We start from the raw sequence: 18,059 nt of genomic DNA on the forward strand, positions 1-18,059 counted from the left end.
CCACCAGTGAGTATTAATAGATACTTTGTGTTAATTCAAAACAGTATGGGGTCTAGTCAGGACATGATCTTTTTCAGAAAACTGGGGGAAGGGAAGATATATACTATATATATTTTTTTTTTTGTGTCATTTTTATTTATTTCAAATAAACCTACATCAAATATACATATTCAATCAAGATTAGAAAAATAATTAAATATTTCAAAACACTAATGTCACACACAATAATAGCCACCAACCTAAAGAGCAGGACTGAGATACAGAGTATTGACCATTGTTGCTCTTGGACACGCTGAAATTAAATACATAAAACTGCATTTCATAACGGTTACTCCTTTCATATGTAAGGAGGATGAAATGGTTATTCAATGAAGCGCTAAAAACTCCTTTTAAACAAAAGTAACATTTAAAGATGGTAACAGCTAATTTCCCATGCAACAAGTTAGTACAGTAAATATTGAATGAATGAACAGCACAACACCAACTACTAAGTATTATAGTGAAGGTAGAGATAGATAAAGATAAATCCCTTTTTCAAGATCATTCTTTTCAATTTGAGGTAAGGTTATAGTATTTGCATATTAGAAGGTGCCTGTTACTGAATCTACTCAAAATCTAAAGCAAATGTAGATTTAATTTAATTTTTATTTTTTTATTTCCAACCAAATTACTAAAACTTGCTTTACTGGCTCATGAAATGTTTGCCTCCATAAAATCCACCTTATATAGCAACTTCGATAAAGGTCACTTGGATTGCAAACAAGTTGTTTTTTTCTACCTGGCGCTAAGCAGAAAAATATACTGACCTAATTCTGTGAAGCCAAATATACATTTTGAATATTCAAGTGTGGAGTCTGAAGCTTTGTGCAGCTTCAAGTTGAAATGTACAAAAGGACCACTGTACTTTTTTCAACTACAGGCGTTTCCATTTTAGCTTTTGATATAAATCTTTCAAAGGTGAAAAGCTCCCTGGAAGCACTTCCCCAAGTAAAACCGTTTAGGCTTCGAAATATATTAGCCAACAGATATAAATCATTAATAGATATAAATTAGTGTCTGCATAGCATTACGACCGGTGGGTGTACTGGCGGGAGTGTTGGTCAGTTCTCAAACCCATTAGGCAAAGAGCTGATCGTCTAGGCTCATCAGTGGATACAATTCATTAATAACTGTACCACTGGCCACATCCTGATGTGAGAGTGTATTCATGTGGCTTTTTTTTTTTTTTTTTTAAGTATTTAACCACCAAGCAGCATTTAAATATACAACACAGAAGTCACAAGTAGCAGCCACAGATATAGTGTTTAGTACTAGGCACAATAATAGGGCTGATAAAAATGCAGCCTCACAGGTTTATCCTGGCACTGTGGGAGGGACAACCGGGGCAACCATACAGTATGTGTTCAGTATAACATGTACCCTGGTGGGGAAAGGGGAGTGATCCAACCATAAAGTGGAATCCTGTGTGTGTGTGTGTGTGTGTGTGTGTGTGTGTGTGTGTGTGTGTGTGTGTGTGTGTGTGTATACACAAACCCATTGTTATCTGTGCAAGCTCTGCTCTTTTCATTGTGGACCATCTGTCAAGTCGCCCTTTCAAAGCATGGCTACTTTCGATCTTTGCAAACTTGACTTTGCTGAAAGTAAGGGACGTTTTCAAAATTCAGCCATAGTTCCTCCCTTTCAGTTCCGCTCTCTTTGCATGAACACTGAATCCACGTCCGTCTGTTCATCTGTCATCATCGGTCTGTCAGTACCTCCTCTTTCCATGTTTCCCACCATCAGTCATGCAGGTTTTAGGCCGAAGAGCTGCATTAAGGGAAGAACAAATAAGCTTTTGGTTAAGAATCAGCACATTAAAATTTGATTTAAGTTATTTTACGGATGATGATTTTCCTATAGAGTCCAATTGTTCCCCTGACTCACCTGGGTCTGCTGTCTGCTTCTTCTTGTTGTGATGGACTATCTGATTCTCATTGGTCATCTTCACATCCTGGTCCTCCACATAATTACTGCAACACAGCGAAAAAAAGGAAGACACAAGCAGATACATGTAAGCATATTTGTTGTACCAATTGGTACTAGAATAAAGGAACAACACAGAATCGAGGGCTGACTGATAAAGCTTGAAGCCAGTGGGTCCAGGCCTTGAGACCAAGGATGGAGCTAGAGAGGGAACCAAGGAGAGAGAGGAAGGACCGAGGCATCACAAGTCAAGCGTGTGGTAAGGAGGGTGTGGTGGGATGGCTGGGGGACAATTGAGTGCACTGGGGGAATCTTCAATACAGGGATTGACCACAGGGAGGTGCTGCCGTGGGGCTTTCACAGGCTCTGTTACTCACTGTTGGTGGTGTCTGCTGCCACAACGAGGGCTGAAGTGGAGAAGAGCACATCTCTGTTCAAAACAACTCACCACTTGGCAATGGGCTTTAATCTAACCTTCTTTGTTTATCCATCAGGTTCTGTTTTAGACTTTGAATTGTATATCAAACAGTCATGAATTTATTCACAGTAATTCAAAGGGTAGTCTCGCTTTGCCAGACTATCCACACGCTGCAGAGCGGAAGAGGGTCTGGCTAGTCCACACAGCATTCCGGAATGGGAAATGGGAAAAACGTGCTCTGGTTTATTGGCATTTCTTTAAACCAATCACAGTCGTCATTGCCGGCGATAAGGTCCGCATGGAGCCGCTGCAAAATAGTCAGCAGTTAACCATAGTCCTCATAAATCCACCAGAGTTTAAAATTCTAACAAAAAAGAAAAGCGGAAGGAAACGGAAATTGGCAAAAAATACATGCATCCGGCGGAATTTCCTGCGGCACCGGAGCAATCCCGGAAGTGGAACGTCAAGGATATAGACTATTTAAAGGGTAATCAGTTATCTGTCTATGACCATTTGGCGCTGAGCTTTTCATACGATCAGCCATGAACCCAAAGAAGTCAATCATATATTTACACCCTAAAAATCCAGGGTACCTGATGACAGTGTTCCTCTCACGGTGTGCAATGTAGGCGTTGTCTGTAAACAGGATGGTGTGGTAGGGCACCACTGGATCACAGGTAGGCAGAATGCCTCGTGCCACATGGCTTACACAGTCCAAGATGCCGTTGTACACCAGGAGGTCGTCCACAAGCAGCTGTACACACACACAGAGACATACGGATTGCTGCTTGATGTCCATATTTAAAAAGAAGTGATTGCCCAGCTCACAGCAGACAGAGGCTTACCCCAAACTCTTTTACACCCCTTTGTGGTGTCTTTGAGTAGTTCCACAGTTTGATCATGGACACCGTCACTGGCTGATCAAAGATGACGTACACACGGTTCACCTATGTGGATACAATCAATACACTTACACAAATGTACTGGAAAACGGAGTAACTGAATGCACTCTCTCTCAGATCCTCACCAGTCCAGGGAGCACCGGGGCTAACCACATACATCTTCCATCTTGGGTACTGTTGACTCCATCTATTAATTTGTCTGGAGTCCTCACATCACCGCTCACATTGTCCAGTACGTTCACGCTGTCTGGAAAAGCAGCGATGTCTGGTGGAAATAATGTTGAGGAACAGACACACATTTATACCCATTAATACTCCTTCAACAGCTATTACTAATTTATTGCTGAAGTCAGTTGTTGAGTGTATGCATCCTCTCTCTGAATCTGATAAAAATAAGACTGATTGTGTAGCAGATATATGGCCTTTAAAGAACCTATTAATGTGTCTCCTTCCTCTAGTTCTCTTCTTCTGTCCCACAAGTAAAGCCATATCGTTCATAGATAATATGATGCAAACTGCAAACTGTGTAGGTATTATCTTGATCTCATGGTATCAGGGTAGGTTTTTAATATCCATAGGTCGTAAAATAAGTCGTAAATGTGTGATTTTTAGCTATCTAAACTCAACGTTTATGGATATACACCACAAATTCTTAACTGCGCAAAAGGTGAATGATTATATGGATACATTCTAGATGGTGAAGAGAGTTTAGGTTTGTGAAGATAGATGCATGAAGGTTGTTGTAAACTCATAAGAAAGGATACTGTTTTCACTGAGAATGATCTTCTCGTGGTTCTGGTCATAAAATTCAAGGCCGTTGAGGCCGATGTAGTACGGGTCTCCCCAGGTTGTTAACAGCTGCAGCTGAAAGATGACTGATGGGTGAAGGTCAAGGAATATACAACATGAAACCCCATGTACAGCACACATCAGGCCTGGGCTGTGTCCAAAGTCATTCTCTGTTTACTATGTAGTGCACTGTATGTACTATCCACTATTTTATTTGAGTTTCTAAATTCTGAGTTTTAACTTTATCTCCCTCAAAAATTCCAGTAATGGAAAACAAAAACGAAGTGTCCACGAAAGCGTACACTACTTTGACGATGGTTTATTAGTGTCAGAAATCCCAATTTATTGTTCACTATAGAATGAGTGTCAATTAAATAGAGTAGTGAATGATGATTATTGGACACAGCCTTCATCTTTAACAAACTCTATTTGCCATGAATTAATGATGGCACACAGGGGGTGTATTTGGTGGCTGCACCTCCACCTTTGGCATAATAATAATAAAATAATAATCATTAAAAGGTACACTGTGTAGGAATTTCTCCCATCTAGTGGTGAAATTGTATTTGGCATTCAAACGAATAGTGCTCTCTAGCGCCTCGCTTTTTCAAATGTGTGTTGCAACTACGGTAGCTGTTATGTACCAAGAAGCTAGGACAACATGTCTTCCAATTTTCGCTTTTTTGGCGACAAGGATTCCTTCTCCTGTGGCTCGGCATAAGTATAATCCTCCATTATGAACTAAAGTGCAGTGCAGGCTTTCAAATTTGCCGGGGCAGTGACAAGCGCCTTTCACCGATCTCCTTCTCCGTTTCAGTTGGTTTCAGTCATGTGACGCTGGCTCTGAACGAAAACGCGTTGTGGATTAGCTAGACAGGTAGGCTAGTGCTTTATGTCCCTCTCAGCGATTATAGTTTTTCAAAATGGCGTAACGACATGGAAACCTCCTTGGACTTGCCCGTCCAATGTAAATACAGATAAGAAATTCTTCGCCAGATGATTGGCAGAGGTAATTTTACACCAATGAGGACATATTTATGAATGAAGACATTGATTTTAGCTAATAAAATATTTAAAACACTACACAGTGTACCTTTAAAGCACCACTGGGCCAGCCATGAATGTTACACAAAACATGGCTACATATAGAATATTAAAGTATTACTACATAGGTTACTGATATGAACTGACATTTTATAGACCAAACAATTAATCATTGAATTATTAACAGTAAGCAATAATGAGAAAAAAAACAAAAAAAAACTGTTCATTTGCAACGAAGAGTCTGCAAATGGAACAAATCCAAAGATTCAGCTGACAATATTGCACAGTGGCAATAAACACAAAGCATGTCAGGATACATCCACAAGGCATGATGGGAGCTTCATAGTCCATGCTGGCCTGTTCTTGTTTCTTGAAGCTTCCTCTGAATTAGACACAACAACATTAAATGCAGTTTTCAAACTTTCTCATGAAATAGCAATATATGCAACTTAAATGCCTGGCACCTACTTGTGGTAGTCCACTGCACTCTTGTTGGCGGTGGGCATCTGGAGAAAGTCTAGGAAGAGGATCTCCTGGGCAAAGTCAAAGTGACAGTTGCCTGGTCCTTTCCTGATCAGGAATCCCTCCAATGGGGAGATTGCAACATCATCCATGAACAAATGGATCACCTTCACCTGAACCAACGATGTGGAAACGTGTATGTTTTATGTGTTGCTTGAAATCTCCTGCATAGAACCTTTCATGTTAAATGTAAAAACTAATCCACGCCCTCTGGCTCCACCTGAAGCAACTGACACTGCAATGTAATTTATCATATTTAGCTGTTTCACAGAGTACAGTATTATATTGTTTGATGTATACGGTTTACTGTCATAATTGAAAGATAACTTGCATTTGTCTCTTGTAACAACTGCTACTTCATAGCAAATACTGGTTGAGCCTGAACAGAAACGCATCTCACCCCTCTGTAAGAGTCCTCAGGGGACTTGTTGTAGTTCCAGATACGGAGTCCAGCGATGGTCTGGGCCTTGTTGAACGTTATGTTCAAGATGTGGGGCTCTCCATAGGAGAAAGGGATCAGCCACATGTGCTGGTCATCAGTGGTAATGTTGTGGCCATCTATAAGCCTGGGTAATGAAAACAGACACTGAAGACTGCACCAGACGTAGTAGAAATGTATATGCAGAAAGTAGAGTGAGGAAACTGGTAAAAATGAGAAGGACCATTCTCAAAAATGAAAGTTATTCTACTACATCTACTGGGAAAAAAAAAAAAAAGTCAAATGTCAGTGTTTTTCAACATGCTCTGCATATATGTAGTTCAAGACGTACTTATCAAGTGTGCGCAGGTCGTATTCGTACTCAGGCAGGTCATTGAGGTCCCCTGGTGAGGCAGCCATCATACTCAGGTCTAAAGGTAAACTCTCCCCATCCTTCCCCACCACCTCCAATCCTGTCAGGCCCATGTAGTGGGAGTCCCCCCAAGTCAACACCAGCTCTAGTCTAAGGCCTGGAGTGGAGGGAGACCGTTATTGTAAGTATCCAAACAACAAACAGAGAACTGATTATGTGACGACAGGATGCTGATTATCTACTCACAATTTCCAGTGTACATCCCAGGAATATGCTCCATGTTCTCCTCAGACTGGCTCACAGTGGGGTTGAGGTGAAGTTTCAACTAAGACAACATGTGAACACAATACAACCAATAATTGAATAATTTACTCTTGATGCCTGTTGTGCTGCCAGCAAGGTGCTTTCTGTGCTTTCTACACAATTAATCCTCATTTATATTACTGAACAGATGGTTTAAATGTTCTGGGTCTTTGTTTAGTCATCACTGTCACAGTTGGGAATAAGGTGCCTAAATAACTTTGACGTTTACCATTAAAGAAGAAGATAAAAAAAAATAAAAACATTCGGAAAACCTGTTCTCACTGCTGAAAAGACCTGTACTTACTTTGAGGTCTTCCTCTCGGAAGCCGGCCTGTGTGAAGGGTCTTTCCTCTCCTTCTCCATCAGCGGTGCGTGGTCTCTGCAGCTCCTCCTCAGCCACCAGGCTCTCGGGACCCTCACTTTCACCGAGGAAGGTTTCATCATAACGAGACATAGCCTCCAGGATCTCATCATCAGTGGTGAACAGGATAGTGTCACCGAATTGGTCCAACTCTGAAGTGACAGCAAAGTGAGAAAAAACTTGATCAAAAGTAACACACAAAAGAGTATTAAAAACTTGTGAGGCTGTTCTGTTCAGCTACCTCCAGACTGGGTACCAGATGCCTTGGCAATCTCGCCCCTGAAGATGCACCTTCCATCCAGCAGCATTTCCACTTCCTTCACCCCTCGGAAGGAGTGAATGCGTGACTTGTTGTAGTTCCACACACGGATCATGGCCACTTGGTAGGGAGCTCCAAAGTCCAGAAAGATGGTGTGGCTACAACCAGGGGTGAAAGGTGCTAGCCAAAGATGCATGTCATCCTGGGTACGATTAACGCCATCAATCAAGTTGGTGACCACGCGTGGATCTTTGCCGTACGCAGGCAGAATGTTGATGTCTGGAGGGTCAGCAAGGATGTGAGCAGGTCGTAGGGGCTCTCCACTGGAACTAAACACCTCGAGGCCGTTGAGGCCCACGTAGTGGCGATCGCCCCAGGTGGACAGGATGTTGATGACCAGCCTTTGGCCCTGCGGCAGCACAGGGATCTCAAACTCGTCCTCCCGCTCCATGGATGGATCATCGTCAGGGCCTTCACACAGTGCCCCCTGAGTGGTGACGGAGGAATGTGGGCTCCTGGGTGCTGTGGAAGGGTTGACTGGAACTGTGGTTGGACCACGGCCCTGGCGCTGGAGGAACTCATCGAAGATGTCACCTTCGAAGCCCATGTTGGAGATGCGTCCACGCTGGCATTGGTTGAACTTAGTGAGAGAGTCCCAGGACTCCTTGAGGGTGTCATCCTGTTGGCTGTGCAGCTGGGCCAGAGGGGTGCACTGCCTCCTGCTTGCGTTCACCAATGGAACTGGCTCCTCTGGAGAATACACAAAGATGAGCTAATAATTACTAACAAGCCCCAGGAAATCTTTCTATGACTGTAAACTGCCTTTACATTTATCATCAAACATGCCATACACTAAAGATCTCATCTCTGTCTAGATACACATTTAAAAAATGAGCCCATTTCAAATAAGACCATATTTAGCAGTTCCCTTGTTTTAAAATGTGTTCACAGGCAAGAGAAAGATGTGAAAACACACCTGTACAGTATCTTTGGGATGTACATTGCTTGTACTTGCGTAAGTCACAAACAGCCCTTAAATCAAGTGGTTTATTTATTTGCAGTCTGGGAGATTGCAAGATTAAAATGGAAGCGGCAGTCAGCTTTGTAACCCAAAGCCCAACAATCTGCCCCTTTCCACAATCTTATTTTAATCATTTGAAAGACATTTATAGAGCTTGTGGGTAGCCTGATTGCTTAATAATAGGTGAAATACAGCCCAAAATAAATCACAAGGGTGAAATAATCACATATAAAAGTGTCCCTTTGTGTTTAGGTATCATAACTTTAGACATTTCTACCTGTGTATGAAAGTGCAGTAGCTCTAAGGTGCTGCTCCTCTGTCTGTCTGGCAATGACTGCAGTGTTTCGAAATGAGCTCCTGCGCCCACTGATGGGCCTGTCTTGGGCTTGCTCCGCGAGCTCCTCCAGCAGGTCGCAGCTTAGGTCCAAAGAGTCAGGCTTCCACTGATCCCCGTTCACTGTCCTCTCCATCCCCCTACACACTCTGCCTGGGTTACACGGCAGCTCCGGGAGCATTGAAGAGGACGAGGCTGACGGAGATATGGGCTCTGCAGAGTGCTGAGGCACCAGCCATCGGGGCCTCTCCCTGCTGGCTTCGCAGCCCTCTGGAGCTCCTCTGCTCAGGGGCTGCAGCCACTGCGGGGCCACCCGTGAGGAGGACGGCTGGGTGGTGACCGTCTGCTCCATGGTCGCAGGCTGCTCCACCTGCTGCCGAAGAGAGAGGGGCTCCTCTGAAGCAGACAGGTCAAAAGAGTTTCTTTGTGTGGAGAAGCGAAGAGCGGAGGATGAAACCCCCACTGGTGAAGGAGTGATGGGTGGTAGCAAGGTATGTGGTTTTTCCTGCATGTCTACCATAGCCTGGCCTGCATCTGATGGCTGCGGATTCCAACTGTGGTGGTGCTGGGTGCTGCTGCCCTCCCCACCCTTTCTGTCCTCATGGCGCTGGGGGCTGGCACCCCGTAGATTGTGTGCTGAAGAAACAGGGCTGGAAAACAAGGAGTCTGAAACCTGGAAATCCTGGAGGTCAATTGTGGTGCTGTAGTCAAAGACGTGGTTGCCGCAGCCCTTCTCCAGCTCACCTTCAAACACCAATGTGCTGTTAAGGTACAGCTTTATATGCCGTGCACCAATGTCGAGATCCTAAAAAAGAAACAGAGCTTTAATTTACCTGAGTCAGGTTACAAGCTACAAAATGCCCAATTATTTTAAAAGGAAAGGATTTGGGGTTAAATTGTTATCACAGGAATTAATTTAGCATTTCATATGATGTAATATTATGAGTACATAATGAATGAAAGCTGCAATCCCAAAAAGTATAGTTTTACCTATTTCTCATATGAAGAGTAAGAGCTGTCCAAGCTAGAGGTAATTAGCGCTCTCACAGATATAAAGCCATGGCTGCCATGAGGAAATGGCTAAAGCCCAACTCAAATCTGCTCGATCGTCTAGACAGTAAACTACTTTAAACCCAGGTAAAGCTCAGACCCACCGACAGCTCCTTACCTTTCAGGTTCAAGACATCAAGTAACTCTAGATAGCTGTAGTAACACAGAAAGAGATACGGTGGGGCCTTTGTACCCCTCTATGAACAGCAGTGAAGTTGAGAGGCAGAAGCCCACGTTTCCCCAACACTAATCCTCTAGGGCTAATCTCTCACTGTTCCACATTTGGACAGTCTGACTGGCAACTCAGCCAGCCAATGTTAAAAGAGAACCACGGCCCCACACCAATACACCACCGTATTATAGTGACAACACACGAGCATGATGGATTTGTAAGCTCTAGTGCTTCAGACAGCGAAATGAATAATCTCTGAACTGGAGAGAGGGGTAAATCAAATGATGTGTGAAACGGATTGCACTTGTGTTGAACAAATGGTATCTAACAATTGAACTTATTACAAACTGTAATTATTGCACATATAGAAGAAAAAAAAACATACATTGAGGCTTGTGTTGTAGTTCCAGATTTTGATGCGAGATATTCCAAAGTCTGGGGAGCGCTCCGTGTTCCTGATGATGAAGTAGAGTTGGATGGGAGGGTGGAACAAACACGTCCACATGTGACGCTCTTTGGTGGTCTGTAAACCAAAGAAAATGGGCAAAAATCTGTATTGCGTTTATATACACACATTACTTCACAAATGTCAAGGACTACCATGTAATCGGCCTTTTACACAACAGACAGGTGTAAAATGAAGGCTGCATCCCATTTAGGTGTTCAAGCTTCAGAGCCCTGTTGTTGTGCATGCTTGTTTATTGTAATGGCCTACTGGGACAATAATGTGGAGCAGAGCCATAATTATTAATTAATGATCTTTTCCTGCTATAAGTCACAATGACAAGTCACAATGTCTTGTCTGCTGTGAAAAAAAAAGTCCACTGTACTTTTAATTTTATCCAAAGATAATTTGCAAATGTGATGACGATGGAGGCTCACCTTCACCTTTCCGTTGACAAGCGCCCCCAGATTGCCGGGGTAGTCAGCGTTCCTGATGTCTAGGTCGTGTGGCGACACATACACCTTCTTGTTTCTGAGGCAGAAGAACTGCAACTCAGTGAGCCCAACCTGCAAAGCGTTCCCCCAGTTTGACAGGATCTCCATGGTAACATATAATGTTGGGGTGACATCGGCCGAGGACAGCTTTCTCTGCGATGAAAACACAAAACATTGCTTCTGTACACTTATGTCTCCATCACACCGAGCACTGTTCTGATTATTCATTCTGAACTGCGAGACGGTGCTACTGACTCACCGGCTGCTTGCTATGGTCGGTTTTGACACTCTGAGGAATGTTGCAGCTGGGTCCTGCTTCAAGCTTCTCCAAGGCTTTCAGCAGTTTCTGTTGTTGCCTGAACAGAAGGATGACATCCTCAGCTCTGCTGCTTTGTCTATGATGCCTGACCTTTAGGTTAATGGTGAGGGATGGCTAAGCACTGTGGTGGCTATGCTGATAAATAATTCTTCAAGATCAGAGGGTGTACATGCCATACATTTCGGTTTTATAAAACGGCATTATGTTTGTTCTGACACTAAAGGATGTATGTGCCATATTCTGTCAGCATACCCAGGGCCCATAAGCGTAATTCTCTGCATGGCCACGGTGACACTGTTCCCGTCCTTGTCATGGCTGTTGTGGTGCGCTAAGCCATTCATCATCTGGTGTCCCCTGCCCTGGATAAAGAGGAAGCAAAATAGAAGAGTGAGAGATACATAAGCTTTAGGGGCGGAGTTTATTAAAACCCCTAACACTATCCCTGTTATGACTGTACATTTGTAGAGAATTATGGGAGAGCAATGAAAACAAATATCAGGTCGTAATAGAACAGTTACTCTAGGTGGCATAAAAACAACTGTTAACAAAGTAGTAATAAGTAGTGGGTAGGGGTGGGATATGTATGTACAGTGTGGGGCATGCAGACCGTGTGGCGGTTGAAGAGCTCAGGGCTCTGCAAAGGGTCGTTTTCTCTCTGGATGGCCTGGCGCACCCTGCATGCCATCTCGTCTGAGTCTCGCTCCTCAACAGAAGCCTTTCTGGCTGCTGACAGGGGCCTCTCCACCCGACTCTTTGGCCCTTAAGCAAGAAGCACACATCTTTCAAACAACAATCACGCACCATACTGTCTATGGCGCTTACTCACTACTAGTACCAGCTCTACTCGGCTCGGCCGCGGTGCCCCACCCTCCTTTTTCCATTGCAGATATAGTATCGCCTCATGTGTGAGGCGAGCGTGGCTGTTCGTCATAGCGATGCCGCAGGAAATTGTCGTTTTCCTAACACACACACACACAGAACGTCAAAGGTGTGTTGTTTTTGACTCTCGCCATGTGGCTGTTGCCACAGCCCGAAGACAAAGTTTGTTTCAAAAGAAGCTGGAGGAAGCAAAAAAAACACCGCTGGCTAAACTATTTAAAAATGGCGGTTTTGTTCAGGACCCCCCCCCGTCTGTCGCTAGCAATGATGACGCAGTGATTAGTGACAATTCTCTCCGACCAATCAGTAGTCTGCAGGTTTTCATGACACCTTTTGGTATCGCCTCAGCTCGCTTGGAACCTCGACAGAGGCGATACTTAAAAAAAAAAAAGAAAAAAAAGAAAGAAAAAAAGGTACCAGGGACTTTTTTTCATAATGGAAAAACAAAAAAAGGCGAGTAGAGGCGAGGCGAGTTGAGCAGGTACCATGTAATGGAACAACGCCATAACAGATCCATCTACAGAAACATTTTTAAAAGGCTCCAAATGGGAAATCTGATTGTGGACCATATACTGTACTTTAAATTTAAGAGCTTGTTAAACCATGAATGGATTTAAAATGTTAAAAGACTTACTCTGACCATCCCAGCTCTCTTTGGAAGGTGGCATATCTAATGTTTTGCTCTTCACCAACATGGGCTTGGAAGGTATAAAGGTGTCAGTGTTTTCTTTCCTTTTTGCAGACAGAGAGCGTTCAATCTTACGACCTGGAATAATGGAGAAAATTATACAGGAACATTTTATTTTTAACATATTAGGAATATATATTGTGATGTTGTGAGTTTATAGGCATTAAAGGACCAAGGGCAGGCTAACACAAAACTTGAGCTGTGCACAGACAGCTAATGTACTTGCCTATTCTCCATGTGTACAGGTCAGTGCTGATGAAGCAGATAAGCAGGAGATGGAGCCACTCTGGGCAAATTAAGACTCGCCCTAAAAATCAATAACAAATTGACATATGACGCCTACCTTTAGCTGAGGGTCCAAAGTCCAGGACAACAAGGTTTGCTGAGTTGAAACGGCATTGGGAGCTGCTGGGCCGAGGGTTGGAGGAGGACTTGGAGGACGAGACAGGCAGCCCCAGTTCGTCCAGACTCTCAGTGCTCTCCTCCCTCTCGATCTGCTCCTCCACCCACTCCTCGTCAGACTCCTCCCCCGCCGAGCCGCGGTTGCTTCGCCGCATGCTAACCTCCAGGCTGCGTCGCAGAACCTAGTTTACAAAGGTCAGCGTTTACGCATGCATCCATGCACAGTTGCACACAGTCATCAGTGTAAACACTCACAGGCGCAAACGTACACACGTGCATGCTGACCTTTTAAGCATTCCCTTGATATGTGTGACTACCACTGAAAAAAACTTCATAAATTAACACCCAGAGCAGGAAACAAATCTAGATGATTCCGTACATCTAATGCTACCTTGACAATGATGAAACAAAACAGTTTACATATTTCTTCTTCTGCTCACCTTCACTTCCTCAAGGTTGAGAAGTACCTTCTCATTGTACTCCTGATTTGCTTGGCCTCCTTGGCTCTCATGCCTGGAGCTGAAGGAGCGCGACACCTTGCAGGTGTTCCTTGGGGAGCAGGGACTACGAGGCGAGCGCGGACTGGAGCTCTGCATGAAACATGGTGATTGGATAGAAGGGAAATGGCAGAGATGGAGAGATGCTTAGTAGTACAGACAGCTGCATCTGACACATAGCCCCTCCCCTAAAAAAAAAAAACACCCACACACATTCTAGTAGGCATTGTTATGTCTTCACTCTACCTCCATGTCTACACTTTCAGAGGGCTCAAAATCCTCAGAGTAGCGTATTTCTGGGGAGATCTGCAAACTCGGTCCTTCCTCTGTTCGAATTCTGACAGAATCCTGGCAACATGTCAAAAGAGGAAATATTTAGCATGTGTGCTTTCACAGGAAAATATTTATTTTTGATGCATCACAATCAAGGATTAAATATATATCAAGTAAACAGAAGCCTCTACCTGCACCCATTCTTTCCTCTGGACCTTTCCTGGGGCAGTGTGGTTCCTCTTCCTGGGGGCCTGCTCCAGATTACGGCTGTCTTCAGTTAACTGGTGGGCGCTTCGACAGACATCTGCCGATGAGTAACAGCACAGAGAGGAACATGAGCAGCTTGCAGCTGACTATTGCCTCAGAGGAAAAGGAACACGCAGTCACATACGCAGATGGTCCACAGTACATAAAGAAAGAACAAAAAAACTGGCTGCCAGCTACAACTGTCACTATCATTTATTCACTGGGACTGGGCATGGGATCATACCAGGCAAACTACAAGCTGAGGAGTGGTGGCTATTAGCTTGTGTTCCATATGGTCTGAAAATGACAGAAGCAACAAAAATATGTGTAATATGAGTATGAGGTGGCGCCTTCCATTTCAGTGTAAAAATGATAGAATACTCAAAAACTAATTTTTCCCCTGCACAATAGAGGTAAAAAAATAATGAGGTCTTATATAAGATGTTTTACTTTTGAGTGTCTGTGGGTTTATTTTGGTCCAGCAGCAGCATACTGTACCTGCTGTACGTGCCAGCCTCCAAGAAGGTGGGGAGGTGACAGACTTGTGGTTGGAGCTCTTGGGCTGCTTCCTATTGGCTTCAGCGTTGGCTCCATTAAGATAAATGGAAAAACCTTGCTCAAGCTGTTCCAACTCAATCTCCCTGGGGTCTTTGACTTTAAGGCGCTTTAGTATCCTGAGGAGAAAAGAAAACTGGTGTCTACCTCTACAATATGAAAAATAAAATCAGTGTATCTAATGTTCGAGATGGCTAAGATCAAGATTTAGGACTCACAGGAGAACACCACGTTTTCAAGCTACTCTAACCTCCATTCTCCCACATTTCACACACTAATTTAGTATATCTCAAAGCTAGTAACCAATCAGTGCTCCTATTAGGCAGCATTGAAAGTTGTGGAGGAGTTGTGTATCTCCTCTGTGAAATCCAATCTGGCTCTACCCAGCAGCTTGTGCTCATACTTCACCTGTTTTTGTGTTGAAGAGCGATTAAATATTCATCCAGAGTGTCATCCACAGCAGAGGCTAGCTTCTCTCCTTGGCACGTCTTACTCTCCTTAAAGAACACCAGCATTAGTAAGCGCACACACACACATACACACACAAAATGCAGTCAGAAAAGCCTACGTCAGCTATTTGTCACAATACACCTCATTGTTGCACAAGTACCCACATCACAAAATGTAAGCACAACTTGCTCTTCCAGTCTTAAATAAATAATGCATCAATATAGCACATGCAATGTGTCAAGATGTTCACTGTCCATAGCAGATAGACAAAAAAAAATTATGTAACTTGCTATGTGGTATAGTAGGGTCTTTGGTGCCAAATGTGCCTAGTCAACCATCTAATGGTACAAGGATGGCATCAGGATCAAAAGACGTTCAGTCAGTGTCAGTCCTGAGGTTAAAAATGGGATGTCAGTAATTGGGAATGTTTTCTTGCGGACCCTTAAGAACTGATCATCACTTTAACACGTTTGCAAACTGTAACATTGTTGGAGTCCAGGTGCATCCATCTCTGAACAGTCTAATATTTTTCTGCTGAATAACACCATTTGTATCATGATGATTTCAGCTGTAGCTGAACAAGATATAGTTTGTGTGGACACACTGAAACAATGATGATTTTTGGACCATGACAATATTTCATAAACTCTAAAGGCATGCAGACTTTCAATTTTGAGATGAGGTGGCAAAATAGTTATCACAGCAAAAGGCATTGCTGAAAAAAATGCGCACACTGCGGGAAACTACTGACTCAGCATGGGCCAGGATCCCTGAGGAGTAACTCCAACACTTTTTATAAATCCATGCCATGTCAAATTCATGCTCTTCTTTAAAAGGTTGTGCTACCAATTTCTCATTCGGTGTGTGAGCTCAACAGTGGTTACAGAGTGACTGGAACACATAATAAATAAAGCAAGAGTGTAACTTTGGTTTGAGAAATGGGGGGGGGGGGGCACAAAACAATAATTACTGTAAGTTGACCATATTGATAAATAATGACAGAAAGAATAGTACTAAACTATGCATAAGAAAAAGATGTCTTCACAATCACAGAGACTTATAAATACAATTATATCAACCTAATTTCAAAGTGGGAGGGGGGATTTTGAAAAGTGTGTGTGGGGGGGGGGGGACATGTTTAATGTAGCCCTTTCAAAGAAACTAGCATTGACAATACATGTCAGAAATCTATCATGTGAATCAACACTTAAAATGTCAACTAGAGAGTGATAAACAACTGACAATGGTGTTTAAAAGCCAGCTTGCATATTGAAGAAAAAAAAAAAAAAAAAATCACAGATCTACAGTATCACATAATTTAAAATCCCAACAGAGTGGTCTACAATCCTCACAGTATGAATTTTGTTTAGACATTGCTGGACTCATTCAAATTAAATCATCGTCATTAAAACAGCAGATGTCTGCCAAGTTCAGTCTTAAAAAATGTTGGCCCTGACCATAGGCCTTGACCCTCAGCCAGTGGTAAATTAGACACATGTGTATGCATGTCTTGGAAGGAGCATCAGTTGTCTGCATAACACAGTCACCTATCATGCCATAACATTTTCATAAATCATCATGCAAGACGAGCAAAGAAATCACAAAGCCCTTACTTAATTTCTACAAGTCAACTATAGGCTACAGCATCTGTCAATGTCAGGAGCAGAAGAGAAGCAAAGGAAATTGAAGGAAGAATAGAGAGTACTTGTTAGTGACAGAGAATAGAGAAAACTGCTGTAAAATATGCTATGCATTGTTGCGAATGCATTGAAAATTAGAGAGCTTTTTGATAGTGTCTCTTGTTAAGTAAAATGACAGTGGTGTGAACTCTGGCAGAGCAGATGATAAAACGATCTTTGCTCACCTCGTTATGCATTGTGTGGCTGCAGGTGATGCTGTTCACATAACCCTAACCCACATTTTGAAGGGCCGATGATTCTCCAAAGATATAATTGAAATTTGTGTTGTGTTGGATTACCACTGCAGAGGGAACACAGATGACAACCCCAAGGTTACCGGTGACATAAACCTAAATTACCCTGAATGCAGTTCATTTAAAATGTCGCCCCCACCCCTGGACGACTAGAGAACTAATACATAATATCCTCTATTTCAAAGCCAGAAGTTAACAAATTTTATTATAACAAAAACTCATTTGAGACAGTTTGACGCTACGTTAACCGTTATTCGGGCAATGAGTTGACAGATGGGTGGTAACGTTTGCTAACTGGATTGATTTGTATGGCATTAATAGCTAACACGCTAGAGACATTTCTGACTGTGGTAACATTAACGTTACACGGCTAACTAACGCTTTTTGCAAATTTCCAGTACTTTTACGGGTCAACGGTTAATCGCACAAATTACCTCCTGGGCATAGTGGCAGCATAGAGTGGCAGAGACAACGTTAGCAAGCAACCTAGTTAGCATTGACGCTAATAACAAACTGAGGAGCTAACTAGTTAGCGTTAGCATGGATCTATCTTGTCAACATAAAATGACACAAAAACAGTCTTATGCGCTCATATTATCGTACACATTTTACTCTGGTTCTAACAGATATTAGAAAAGCACTTACTGTCCCTGTAAAACAGCACTTCGTTAGCAATTAGCTTTGGATTTTACGAGTTTTCTGTGTTTTCTCATGTGCCCAGTGAGTAGTGTTGGTTGGTAACCAGGATAGCTGTCCACCAATGGGGAGATCCACATCAGTGTCAGACACGCCCCAGCCTGTCCGCTCTCCGCCTGCAGCAACTCCGACATCGAGACAAGCCTCCACAAAACCCAGCGCTACAAAACCCAACCACACACACACAGCCCTGAAGACAGCAGTATGCAAGTATGTCATTGAACATAGCATAAGATTACAAAGAAATTAGGAGA

The 18,059-nt window shown here is 43.1% G+C and overlaps 1 protein-coding gene across 2 annotated transcripts; it reads right to left on the minus strand.

Moving 5' to 3' along the window:
• Window positions 1–114: 114 nt before the first annotated feature.
• Window positions 115–17,928, minus strand: LOC120550812 (katanin-interacting protein). Of its 2 annotated transcripts, XM_039787671.1 has the most exons (29): window positions 17,755–17,927; window positions 17,041–17,156; window positions 15,135–15,223; window positions 14,670–14,845; window positions 14,117–14,229; window positions 13,899–14,000; window positions 13,596–13,745; window positions 13,097–13,337; window positions 12,700–12,831; window positions 11,794–11,945; window positions 11,439–11,545; window positions 11,127–11,223; window positions 10,811–11,020; window positions 10,314–10,451; window positions 8,650–9,511; window positions 7,334–8,101; window positions 7,036–7,244; window positions 6,675–6,753; window positions 6,408–6,585; window positions 6,038–6,203; window positions 5,584–5,750; window positions 5,433–5,497; window positions 4,047–4,157; window positions 3,408–3,547; window positions 3,226–3,327; window positions 2,974–3,134; window positions 2,340–2,369; window positions 1,924–2,009; window positions 115–1,806 (listed from the first exon to the last, which is right to left on the minus strand). In XM_039787671.1, exons 2-29 carry the CDS (start codon window positions 17,050–17,052, stop codon window positions 1,748–1,750), a joined length of 4,902 nt encoding a protein of 1,633 aa, XP_039643605.1. In that variant the 5' UTR covers window positions 17,053–17,156; window positions 17,755–17,927; the 3' UTR covers window positions 115–1,747. The 2 variants fall into 2 exon arrangements, with proteins under 2 accessions (XP_039643605.1, XP_039643606.1); XM_039787672.1 differs by lacking the exon at window positions 2,340–2,369 and having other exon boundaries at window positions 17,755–17,928.
• Window positions 17,929–18,059: the final 131 nt, after the last annotated feature.

The sequence above is a fragment of the Perca fluviatilis genome, chromosome 21 (genome assembly GCF_010015445.1).
Source record: "Perca fluviatilis chromosome 21, GENO_Pfluv_1.0, whole genome shotgun sequence".
In the NCBI taxonomy this organism is placed as follows: Eukaryota; Metazoa; Chordata; class Actinopteri; order Perciformes; family Percidae; genus Perca; species Perca fluviatilis.

What these genes read in the sequence shown, in the direction of transcription:
- LOC120550812 (XM_039787671.1), bottom strand. An exon ending in AGAGAGCTGGGATGGTCAGA is followed by an intron (nt 11,946 to 12,699) that starts GTAAGTCTTTTA and finishes TTCTTGCTTAAG; the next exon opens with GGCCAAAGAGTCGGGTGGAG. An exon ending in GAAGCAGACAGCAGACCCAG is followed by an intron (nt 1,807 to 1,923) that starts GTGAGTCAGGGG and finishes CCCTTAATGCAG; the next exon opens with CTCTTCGGCCTAAAACCTGC.